We start from the raw sequence: 13207 nt of genomic DNA, 5'->3' as shown, positions 1-13207 counted from the left end.
TTGTGGAAGGCTTATATTTTTTTAACGTATTAACTGTCAATGTGAATAATTCGAATAAGTATAGCAGTATAAGGTTTTTTGTGCAAATTCGAAAAAGAAATTCTAAGCACATTGATATAAGGTACCTATTCTAATCAAATGTTTATTTCCAAAGTTAGTGCGTTTTAAATCAAAATTGTAGAAAAAAATAAATTTGATTTAGTAATTATGAAAAAAGTTAAGTAAGAGTATAATAATATATAAAGCATATATTTAAAAAAAACTACTCAATTGCAAGAATTAAAATTAAGTACATTAAGAGCAGGAGAAAAAACAACATAACAAATAAAATCATAAATATATATTAATTATAAAAATAAAATATAATATAGTCCTTGAAAGGATTTACAACGGTATTTATTATAAATGTTATAAACTCAAACGTATTTAACTATGCAAAATTTGAACCTAAAATATAAAGAATTATGAGTATGTGATTGGTAGTGTGATTGATGTACAAATTATTATTGAGAGGGTATCTCTAGCCCAATAATTAATAAGTGTCTAAGTTTTTTTTTATTGTAGAGAAAAAAAATTAGTTATACTGTTATTAGATTCCAATTTCAATGAATTCTTTATTATCAGAAATTTTTGAATAAATTATAATGCGATTTAGAAACTTTAAAACAATTTAGGTAAAAAAGTATGATAATACTTAATATATTTAAAAATTATTAAAACTAACTATACTGCTAGATAAAAATAAAATATATTACAACTCTTGAAAGAAATTTACAACAATATTTATTTTTATCTTTTTATTTATGGAATGTCGAGAAATCAGCGATTATACGCGTTAATATTTACAAGAAATAACAAAAAAATTGAATTCTTAAAAGTAACTATTAAAAAGCGATATATTATAAAAAAGTGAATGAACAAAAATAATAATCAAAATGAACCTATAACATTTAACAGTTATATTTGCAGCTGCAAATGGAGATAAACAGCATATAACATAATAAAATATTATAAAAATTATGTATTACTTATTTTGCTTTGTAAATGTAACAAAATCGAATGTAATAAACTATATGAATTTTCAACCTAGAACATAAACGATTGTAAGTATATGAGAGGTAGTCTGTGGTATAGTAATTTAAAACTCATTTACATAATATATACAAAACATTAATAGAAGGGTTACCTTTTTTTTAAAGTCTTTTAATTAATTTCGTTATATAGTTTTGTTTTGACTTCTATAAATTATTTTCAGTATACTAGTACTAAGTATATATTTTAATCAGAACTTTATTTTCAAAATTAGTGCATTTAAAACAAGAAATCTACCGAAATTCTAGAAAAAATATTCTTGCGGTTTAGTGACTATAAAAAAGTAAAATGAAAAGTGTGGTAATATATAAATGCCAAAAATTATTATGATTAAATTATGTATGAATTGCCAAAGAAGATAATTCCAATTATTAAATCAAAAACTACTAATTTTATAATGACAAGGTATCCATTTCAGTAAAAACTATATAACCAGAGGTCACGTAAATGTAATAAGATAATAAAATTTTAAAAATATAATGGTACGGTTTTTGAATAATGTTTATAAAAAAATAAAAGATCGAACGGTTTTATTTGCCTTCATTTATGTATTAGACCAAAAAGAAAAATTATTCGTATCTGGAAGATATTTCTGTAAAAACTATGTTAATGGAATCAATGCATTAATGTTGGTAATTTAAAAACATGGAGTAACTTTTATATGTTTATTAAAAATAAATCCTTTTGCAATTAAAAAAATAATAGTACGAGTATTACGATTTAGCGACTATAAAAAGCTCAAATATTATAAAAACAATTGAATCAAAATAAAAATCAAAATTATTCTAGGTAACTTAACAATTAGGTACATTTATAGCTGCTAATAAAACAAAAATTACATATTACGATAAAATAAAAAGTATGCATTATTATGCATTTAAAAGTAAACAGGAATTTAATTAGTTTTCTACGTTTATCATTATCGATAATTGTTTCAACTTAATCCGGGCGTGAGGGTCAGGGTGAGTACGGCGATAGCTATGTCGCAGTATTTGCCCCAAAGAAAATTTCCGAATGAAGTCGAAATATCGTAGTGAGTTCATTAAATTCCCGTTGTCTAGTTACATATTAATTTAAAAAAAAATCGTTCAGGTGCGAGTTGAACTCACATGCCGAGGGTTCCGTACGCAAAAATATAAATATGTATATATATATATGACCTTTACTGTATTTCTTAATTCATATAAAAAGGGACACCTAATTGTTATTATTAATAATACTACAATTTAAAATTTCTTATTTTGAATAAAAAATAGTTAAAAACTGTACCGCATAACTATGTTGGATGGAGTTTTGAATTAAATTTTTTCTTATATTTTTTTTTATAATTTCTCTAAAATTATGCTAGTTAGAAAAAATATTTTATTTCTCCTGTAATATTCATATTTCTCCTGTAATTTTGAAACTGTAATTATTTAAAAATTTTCACGTGAGAATATCAGAGATAAATTTTCAAATTTTGAGCGTTCATTTTGTACCCCGTAGTCAAGAAAATAGAAATGGTTTTTCAATTATTTACATTGTAATATATGCGAGCCAATATGTAAAACTATTCCAAATTTCACATTTATTCAGCATGACAGATTGACAGATGGGAGGATGGATGAACAAAGTCATATTATAAGGGTTCCTTTGTCTTTTTCTGTTACGGAACCCTAACAATATACAACTAATTTTAAAAAACAAATGATTAAACGTAGTTAATACTTATAATAATGAGTTAAACTAACATTTTCATAATAAATAGTTTATACTTTGAATTACAAATTTACAATTGCTCAACTACATGAAAATCGATTTATAGTTTGATATATGAAAAACTATAATAATATAATTAATTAGGTACAAAAGACTCATTATCGTTCGTAATAGTGTATTCTAAACTAATGTACTAAATATATATAGATAGATAGTCAGAATGTATAACAAAAATATATCAAACGTTTTTAAAAAAACACGAATGGCTGTTGTAAAGTGCAATAAATTTTGAATTTTACCGACTTTGTGTAAGAATAATATTGGAATAATAATTACTAACTGTAGTAGCATTGATAGGTGATCTTTCTTTCTAGATTACTAATTAAAATAAATATGGCAGCGCTAAATTAATACTTCACTAATTAAAACAGAACTCAAATATTTCATCCGATAACTGAAGATTTCAAACAAAAGTTTAATGAACTATTTAATTATTTTGAAGTAATGATTTTTGTTGTGACAATTTTAATGTTCTTTTCATATAATTTACATTAGAAATACAATTTATAAAACGTAGTATTAAACTGAGTGAAGCTTTGTCCGCTCGGCTATTTTTGACCTAAATTCATGAGAAATTTATTTGGTGTTATTGAACAAAGGTTATAGATATTGAATTGACAGTATAAACAGTGACTAATCGGGAAGAGAACTAAGGATTCCAACGATTTCTATTCCATCCTATATATAGGGCTGAAAATTCAAAACGTAAATATATAATATGTAAATTATTCTATTTTACTAAAGTGAAATAGAATAATTCACATATTTATGCAGCTTATTATACAGGGCTAGTCGTAAAGGCGAGCAAGCCGAAACTCGGTGATAGTATCTACGAAACTGCACAGGCTACCTCATAGAACATATTTGAAATATTAAAATATTTTTTTTTTATACAAGAAACATGATTACATGAAATTTTTATACAAGAAACATGGTCACATTATAGATTTTGTGTATGAGATTGAAAAAATACTGCCCGATTTTAATATGTTCTTTTTAAAAGGAAAAAATGTTCACTTCCTTCAGTTTTATCATCGAATTTGGGTTCTGAAATTTTACTAATATAATTAAATTGTAATTAGTCGATGTTTGTACATGGTATTGATTTAAGAAAAATGCATATGAGGGACCTAACAAGAGCAATAGAAGCCAAATCAATAATTTTGTCTGTTTATCTGCCTGTGCGTTTGTTTCGTCATCACACAGAAACTACTGCATCCAATTGAATGAATTTTAACATTTGTATTTTTGAAGGTTTAATTTAAAAACTGGTATATATTTTATCTTGATAATTTCATTGGTTTTACTACTTCTAAAATCCACGCTTACGCAGTAGCGGTCAAAATGCTAGTTTCAAATTTAAAAACTTTAAAATTTCCGTAAAAATTTTGCGTTCACGTTTATTCCTTTATTCATAAAAATATCAAACCTCTCATAAACCTTTTTTAGCTATTGAACTGTTTGGTCTCTTTGTTTTGTGCTGAATTCGTAATTTGAAAAAATTAATAAAGTTGTCCAAAAATTTAAATAAATTTGTTGAATTTCTTATATATATACCATTTACGAGAAAGTTTCAATAAATATAGTAAGTAAATTATATTTTTAATAATATATTTTAATACAATGTTTTGCCGCTTTCTTTCAAACTGATAATTTAGTTTTTTTTCTTTTTTTTATGACACAAGCGGCAAACGATCATGCGGCTCACCTGATGGTAAGTGACTACCGCCGCCCATGATCACCCACAACACTAACGGCATTGCAGGTGTACTGCCGGCCTTTTAAAAAGGAATATGCTCTTTTCTTGAAGGTTATGTTAGTACAAAATAAAGAGACAAAACAGTACAATAACTAAAGTAGGTTTATGTGATGTTTGACGTTTTTATGTATAAGAAAGTGTTTAGGAATTATGAATCCTATATACAGATTACAAGATAAATTTGTCAAAAATTAAAAAAAAGTCCGGGACAAACAAATCTACACAAAACAAAAGCTTGATCATTACATGTCTAACAACTACGCATCGAGACCATTGTAATGAAATATCAGTAAGTTGATGAGGAATTGGATATTTAACAATCTCCTTGATGTTACAGCGTCAGGTCAAGATTACCATGTTATGGAATACACCCAATTTCAAATTAATCAGATGTTGGTGTAATCTCTTCGTTAAGTAGAGAATGAGTTGATAGTCTTTAAAGAGAGATGATAGGTGAGAATGAAGCAGGTCAGTTAGCTCATCGTGACGAATTCAAAAATAAATCAATCACGATGATTTCCAGGGGATACCGCATGGAGGTCGACCTGATAGGGTATATTGCTAGCAATGAGGTTTATAATCCCCATTACTAACAATCTCCTCTCCCCCGATCTATCCGTTTGGAGAGCTATGACGCCATAGACCTACACACAGACAGACAAATAGACATGTTAAACTTATAATCCCTCTTTTTTGCGAAGGAGGTTAAAATAGAAATCGCTGGAACCCTTTAAGATAGTGTTTTATTAATGTTTGTGTGTGTGTGTTTGTGTGTGTGTGTCTGTGTGTGCGTGTGTGTGTGTGTGTTTGTGTGTTTGTGTGTGTGTGTGTGTGTGTGTGTGTGTGTGTGTGTGTGTGTGTGTGTGTGTCTGTGTGTTTGTGTGTGTGTGTGTGTGTGTGTGTATGTTTTATTACTAAACATTTGTGAAAACAAAACAAACGACGGTCAAAAATTTTTCCATAATAACTAGTTGTTGTAGGGGTTACTTAGACAATGTGGAAAGTAGGATATTTTTGTTGTATTACAAATCGTGTTTTTTTTTTTTGGGAAAAATATTGAATACGTGATATTTCTTTAAAATTAGTGTCACCTGTATTTTTTTGCGCTCTTTCCGATTTCAATTTATAGTATTTTTGAAAGATTTTATTCTTAAATCTAACAGTTATTATCAATTATATGAAGGTATAGTTGAGCAATTGATATATAGTATAAATATTTATTCAAACACTACTACTACGGTCATAATTAATTTTTAACGTCGGATTTGTCACGATGATCTTATCGACTAATACGAATTATTATGCTTTACTTGGATGTCAAATCAATGTACAGAGACTAAAAACTAATAATTAAAATATAATATTATACATAAAACTTAAGGGGATATTACACTATCAAATATTAGAATTTATATGTACATATATATTCTCGATAAATATTTAATTGAAACAGTACTATCATTTCGGCTAAATTGTGCTAGGTGCAGATCGTTCATTCTATCATGTTCAGCAGCTCCCCCCCCCCCCTATTCATGCTGTATAACTACAAGCGCCCTCTGTTGCACGGAATGCGATTGTTAGTTTTTGACAGTTAAAAAAGAACTCATGACGTGTGGTGTGTGTAAAAGATGAAAATTTCCGAAAGGCTGAAAACTAGTGTCCTGGGACTAAAGAAATGGCAGCAGACGAAATCCAGTAAGTCCTTATCCTTTCCCTTTTATTCGGTTCTCTATTAAATAAATAAAAGAGCAAAATTTTAATATAAATCGAACACTGCCCACTGTTGAACACAGACCATCCCCAAAAGGAGGGCCAGTAGTTGTCACGCTTATCAGGCGAGTCGGCAACCGCAGTTATGCTTTGGTGACGAGGGACGCTGCTGCCCATCCGTCGACCGTTAAGTTCCCTTAGTCGCCTTTTACGACACCCATACGAACAAAAGGGGTGGCCTATTCTATGCCGGAACCACACGGCAACTTTCATTGTATGTTCGCTACAAATGTGGACGTATGGGGGGAAAGGGATTGTTAGTAATAGAGACAGAGAATCCCATTGCTAGCAATATATCTAACCAGGTCGACCTCCTCGCGGTTCCCTCTGGAAACTATCATGGTTAATTCCTGATATATTCATCATGATGGGCTAACTGGTCTGTTTTCATTCTCATCTATCACTCTTCACTGGTGCTCCGCCAGCGTATCCCGTTAGCGCAAGCGGGGTTACCATACCATTTTCATCCATCAAAAAAAAAATGTGGACGTATTGCGCGTCTGAATTGTGCATTCGCTACCTACCTTGCTCGTGCAACTGTTGTAATACTGCGAACAGCCAAGTTACTTACTCCACTCGTCGTCAGCTCATCCTATGTTTCAATGCTTGCACAAGCGCGTCTCCCAATCGCCCGTCCACGCTGCTGTCCATATGTTATTAATGCGCGTGAAATGCACAGTTCACGCGCCCAAGGTTTCCATACTATTTGAATTGTATCCAAAGTGTATCCATGATAAATTGTATCAATTTAGACGTTATATTACTTCAATGCATGTTAAATTTCATATTATATTACATCGATCTGGACCCAGCGTAAGAGAAAGCGGCAAAATTTTCAACTTTGTAGTTGAACAAACATATTATATTTTTACTTGTAAGATTCAAGATATTGCAAAATGTGTTATTGATACTAAAAATGTCCATTATCTTATATATTTGACAGTGTAATACAACCCACAGAGTACCTCGAATTTAAGATCCTTTGTTGAAAGATTGCGCCGTGCGGAGCTTTTTGCGGATCCTCGGGGAACTCCAGCGGGGAACGACCTTCGTGTCGGACGGTGACACACCTTCGTCAACGTCATCCGCTTCAGTTTTTATTTCCATTTTCTAGAGAAGGGACGAAATACAATTAAGCATGCCTCTTATAACGTCACTAGAAATCCATCCCGGCTTCGTACATTTTTTTTTTAAATAAAATACAGTCATCGTTACTCGCTGATAATTATAACTTTTTATAAAAAGTGAAAAAAAAAATTAAATGGGTTAAAAATTTTCTGTGTTTATCCATTGCAAACAAATTTTTCAAATAAGACGTTACAAGGTAAATGTAATTCGTGAGGCTATCAAAGTGTTAAGAGATAAGTTTATAGAAACGACGTCTCAGAATCGACCCCACCGCCAAATAATTTAAAAGGGTTAAAGTTCAATCATTAAAACGGGAACAAAGGTGGCTTGGTGTCAGTCGTTTGTTCGGAAGTGAATACAAAAGTTATAGTGATGCTTATTAATCTTCATCCAAGCAAAGGTATCCAATATCTACTTATTTCTTTTATTTTAATAATAGCTATTTTCTACAGCCTGTAGAATATTTTGTCTATGTTTTAAGTTAGGACATAACATACATGTGTACCCAAATTACATTAAAATTCATTCAGTAGTTTTTACATAACAGACACCCATCTATATATATATATATATATATATATATATATATATATATATCCATGGTTATGAATTTTCCTATTTATTATACTAATAGAAGAGATGTATACTAATAAATGTAAAGAAAAATCTACCTGTACAATAAGCCGGACGAGTACGTGCTGCTGCTCCAATAACTGCGACATCTCGCGGAGACGACGCTTCTGTTTGTCCAGCTGAGCTGTTATGTAGTCCTCATTGCTTTCCAGCACCAAGTCTAGGCCAGCTGATGGACAAATAGAGATTTTACTTCTTATAGTACTTAAGAAAACAGCAGGTGTCACGTCATATAGAGTGGTTAAAAAGGTATGACCTGGGATAGAGCTGGCTGGAAGAAAATGCATGAACTAGTTGCACCAACAAGAGGAAACTCTTAAATGAAAAGAAAAAGACTACTCAAAATGGTAAGCTTACAACTTACGTGATGGAAAGTGCTAACTGTTGCCTGTAGACATGAACAATACCATGGATATTTCAGAGTACCTACACTGTAATATCGATGGTACCTCTCATGCATTGCCATTCCTGAGGACTAAGATATTATGCCTTTATACCGTGTAATTTCTCTGCCATATTTCATCCTTCAAAATCTCTATGCAGACTAGTTTTGAACAAAATCTTATATAGTGTTATATGATTTATTATTTTACTTATAATGTAATGGAAATCAAGTTAATAACACACTCGATGAAAAGTAATAATTACAGGAATTTATGTAAAATTATAATAATAATAACAAAAACTAAAAGATAATTTACTATAAAAAGTTTGTTATTATGTAACAGTTATATTGTTATTATTTACAAAATTTATATAAGTAAAATTTTAGAATTATCAGTATTATTGTATTTACAGCTTTTAAATTATCTAATTATAAATAAAATAGCGAAAGATTAAGATAATCATTCGTTTTGGAATCGTTTTGGAATTATAATATTAGCAGAGTATAAAGAATTACTCTCCTTACATTGTAATACTAGTCAATAGTATAATTACTTACTGATAATGTACCTTTCTATAGATGAAATAATTTTGAAAAACGGTTGAGTAGTTTTTGAGTTTATTATTTATAACAAATAAATCGTCGAATCTTTTAATTTTATAACATTAGTATAGTATTTTTATAGAAGATACCATGTGGTCACGGTATCGAATGGGTCATCCCTTCCCATTCTCTGGACATTGTAAAAGGCGACTAAGAGAATTTAATGGTCGAGGGATGGGCTGCTAACTGCAGTTGCCAACCCACCTGCTAAGCGTGGCAACTACTGGCAATATCCTCCTTATAGTGAAGGTTCAGGAAATTCATGAATGGACAATTAACAACAGATATAATATGACATTTTTATAGATGGTCTGAAGTAGAGAAGTTACAATAAAATTATGAATTTATCATGTACATACCATCATCAGTGAATGGATTGCAGAACCATTTTCTCAATATAAAATCGAGAAATCCAAGTTTGCATTTGTTCGTGTTGGGATACTCTATCAGTTCGTCTTTATCCACTTTCTCGAACAAAATAGTCGGCAGCTTACGTTCCAACTCCGTGTGCAATACCACCTTTAAAAAAACAGTTATTATATGTTGACATAAGGATTTTACTAATATATGAGTAATAATTTTAGTTCAAATACAAGAAGATACTTTTAATTTTTACTGTTTTGTAGTAAAATACACTAATATCTGTTATTCATTAATAGTCCAAGTAATATAAAAAAATTAATTGTCTGTAAAAGCCTTGAAAAGGAAAATGGCGTATACAGGAAAAATAAGAGTGGATAAAACAAGAAATCTTTTGTGTTCAGGTTTCTCTGTCTATCTTGTAAGAGATTTGTCGTAAAGACAGATAAATTTAATAAGTATCAAAATCTTCAAAATATAACTTATAAAAAAAAATTATCAGCGTAAAATAAGAACAGATAAGAATTATATTAAAAAAATGATTTTAAAAAACTTACTTGCATAGCTAAGCGTTTCAACTGCGCATTCCTCCTTACACTCTCAATGTCGCCTACAGCCAAACCGATGAGCAGGTTCATCAGAAGGATCGGCATTAGTACCATAAACACTCCCAAAATTAGAAACGTCGGTAGGGGGAATGGTAACATGATATCTGCTTCCTCTTTGTAATACGGTATGACGTATGTGCCAACGAAATCTATCTCGCCCAGCATCATAGCAAATGTCCTCATCAAAGCCATTGGAATACTGCTGAAAGATAAGTGCTGACCCTGGAAAGTATTTGAGTCGGTATTGGACAGTAATGTGGTATTATAGATATTGTTTGACAAATGATTTAAATTACTGTCGTTAGGAAGAGAAAGTTGTTTGTAATTCGATTTAGCAATACCATAAGTAACAATGGTCAGGGTATATCTTTTCAGATAAGATTTTGGAAATTATTGTGATTAGTTCCTGTTGAATTCATCATGATGGATTAAATGACTTGATTTATCCTTGTCTATCATCCCTTAATGGTACACCGCTAGAGCAAACATAGAATCATTTCGCTTCGCAATTGTAATTCGCATTTGCTAATATTTCGACTCAGCATCCAGTTATTCAGTCTTGACTTTTAAAATTATTCATAAATTAGTAAGTAATTTTTGATATTATATTAAGTATCAAAATATATGAAATATTAATAATAGCGACAATTAATTATTATATAGTTATTAGGAAAAAAGTCAATTGATGAATAATTAGATGAGTCGACAAAAATATTTAAAAATTATTTTTTTGATATAAATCCCTAAATGATTATAGTTTTCATGACGTCATGATTGCAAGCCGTGATTTGGTAGGTCTACATACATAGGGTCTGGTAGGTATAAACGAGTATGTTTGACATTATTAATGTTTGTTTCGAACAAACGCAAATGTATCGACTGTGAAGATACAAAACTTAACGAAGTGAGTTAACAAGATTATGACCTTGTTATAATGTGCATGAAAAATAAAAAATGTGAAAATTATATATGTAGACTTAGCACGATCATATTTTTATATATGAATAGAATAAAAAATTTGTACATAATAAATTTGTATGTAAAAATAAAGTCTCACTGAAGCTCACTTTAGAGAGTAGAATATAAAATGCCAATCCAAATGCTATGATCAGAATGGAGAAGACCATAAGCACTTTGATGAGGGTCTGCAAGATCTCCAGGAACATCACCACGTAGATTCCAACTTGGTCGAATCTCTGAAGGAGCAGCAGCAACTCGAACCACGACAGGAACACTGTTAGAGACGCCGCTGAAAACTGTGAAGAAAGAAATAAGGAAATTAATTTACATAAATCGACACACACTGATAAAAACATGCTATGATAAAAAAAATAGCATAAAAATATTTTCAATTATAACAAAATAGCGATGCAGACACCTTAGATGGAAAATATTTTATTGTAAAACGCGGAATATTGTAAATAAAATTAAAGGGAAAACATTGGTCTGAAACGGGGCCAGAAACACGGCAAAATTAATATGGAAGCAACACAGTAAATGCTATCGATTCAGTTCCATTCATGTAGAAATTGTAATAGTTTTGTAAAAACATACTTTAACAGGATTTCTAATTGACAGTAGATTTTATGTTTTTAATAAAAATTTAAAAAATAGGAAATTTAAATCTTTAATTGGATAATGTAGTAGTTATGATTTGGTAATGATTATGTATTAGTTAACAGATATGAAGTTATTAACTTTAGTATTATAGTACGGCTGATTATAGTAACGATTCATATGATGGACAAAAAACGAGTATTTACAATATTGTTAATAATAAGTATATTTTAGCTTACCTGTATGTCAGTATAGTTGGCAGCTAATGTTGGAACGACCATAAGTGTGGAGCAGATGTACAGACTCCAAGACACAAAGTTCGATGGGTCTACCAAATAATGCCATTTCTGTTCCTTTATGTTGACAGCCTCTCGAATCAAGCAGATGGCGTTATATACCAGAATACATATTGTACTTGTATACATGGCTACGATGATTTCAAATTCTAGAAAAAGAAATTAAGTTTATGAAATGAAACAACAAAAAATACATTCGACTATCAGTGATCAGGAGATGAAATTTTTTATATTTTCAACAAAATAAAATTGAATTTTTTTGCGGAAGTACATAAAAGTACACATAATAAACTACTAGAAACAAAGTAAATTACCTGCATGAAATTCTGAATTTCTTCTTATAGTTGCATTATTTTCTAGAGTGTGTGATTCGGAAATATTAGTCGTATTTGAAATATCTGTTAAACATTTGTTAGTCTTCTTGTTGTGCGAAGAGACGGCGCCGGGGGTAGCACTCGTCATCAACAGATATGTATAAACAGTAACAAATGTGAGATAAATACAGTAAAATAGCAAGTTTGCTAAGTGAAAGTATTTTCCGTAAGAATTCCACTTCATTTGCAGATATTTTTGACTCAGAGGATGTGCTAATAATTCAACACGTCCATGAGCAACCATAGCCTGAAAGGAATATAAGATCAAATTTATTTAACATAAGGTACAAAAAATTATAATTTAGAGGTCAATAAGTTTAGTTAATTGAGGTGCTTATACAAGTCTCAATTAAGAGGACGTAAGATAATAATGAATTGAGACTAAATTGTATTGAATGGTAAAAAAATAGTGATTAATAAATAACATCATATTTTACATAGTAATATTATTATTTCCAATCGGCTTTATCAAATTTAAATATGAATAAAATATAAAAGCCAGGTACATGTGCATATCAACAGTGAAATACATAAAGCAAACATTAAATTCCAACCACCAAATACCATATCAACGTATGTGTATTATAGTGAGACATAAGCATTGCTTGTGAACGTGATTGAATGCCATCAAGTTATTGCTTATGTAATATATACAAAACAATTTGATTTGTCAAAAGCTTTAGTTAAACCATATAAATTTAAATACGTTCCTTTAACTGTTTAGAAAAAGGATAGCAAAGAAACCAAATCGAGAAATTATGTAATTAGATTGCACACACATTATTCTATTAAAGCTTTTGAAAAATCAACCAAAACCATATGAGCAACTTGAACACATTAATTTGTTAAATCCATGGCACTCTTGGACTGACAGACAAGCTATT

The 13207-nt window shown here is 30.1% G+C and overlaps 1 protein-coding gene across 1 annotated transcript in view; it reads right to left on the bottom strand.

Annotated features, from left to right (window-relative positions):
* Positions 1–7351: 7351 nt before the first annotated feature.
* The window catches only part of LOC113517950 (transient receptor potential cation channel subfamily A member 1), a 50063-nt gene continuing 44207 nt past the window's right edge, over positions 7352–13207 (bottom strand). Inside the window, exons 14-20 of the mRNA XM_052895448.1 lie at positions 12264–12570; positions 11893–12098; positions 11164–11352; positions 10046–10318; positions 9488–9647; positions 8179–8309; positions 7352–7489 (exon numbers count right to left, since the gene is read on the bottom strand). Of these exons, the coding sequence (XP_052751408.1) occupies positions 7352–7489; positions 8179–8309; positions 9488–9647; positions 10046–10318; positions 11164–11352; positions 11893–12098; positions 12264–12570 (1404 nt within the window). The remainder of the gene's footprint in view (positions 7490–8178; positions 8310–9487; positions 9648–10045; positions 10319–11163; positions 11353–11892; positions 12099–12263; positions 12571–13207) is intronic.

Source organism: Galleria mellonella, unplaced genomic scaffold, assembly GCF_026898425.1.
Source record: "Galleria mellonella isolate WM207_F2 unplaced genomic scaffold, CSIRO_AGI_GalMel_v1 utg28, whole genome shotgun sequence".
Lineage (NCBI taxonomy): Eukaryota > Metazoa > Arthropoda > Insecta > Lepidoptera > Pyralidae > Galleria > Galleria mellonella.
This window is presented reverse-complemented; position numbering and strand designations above follow the sequence as displayed.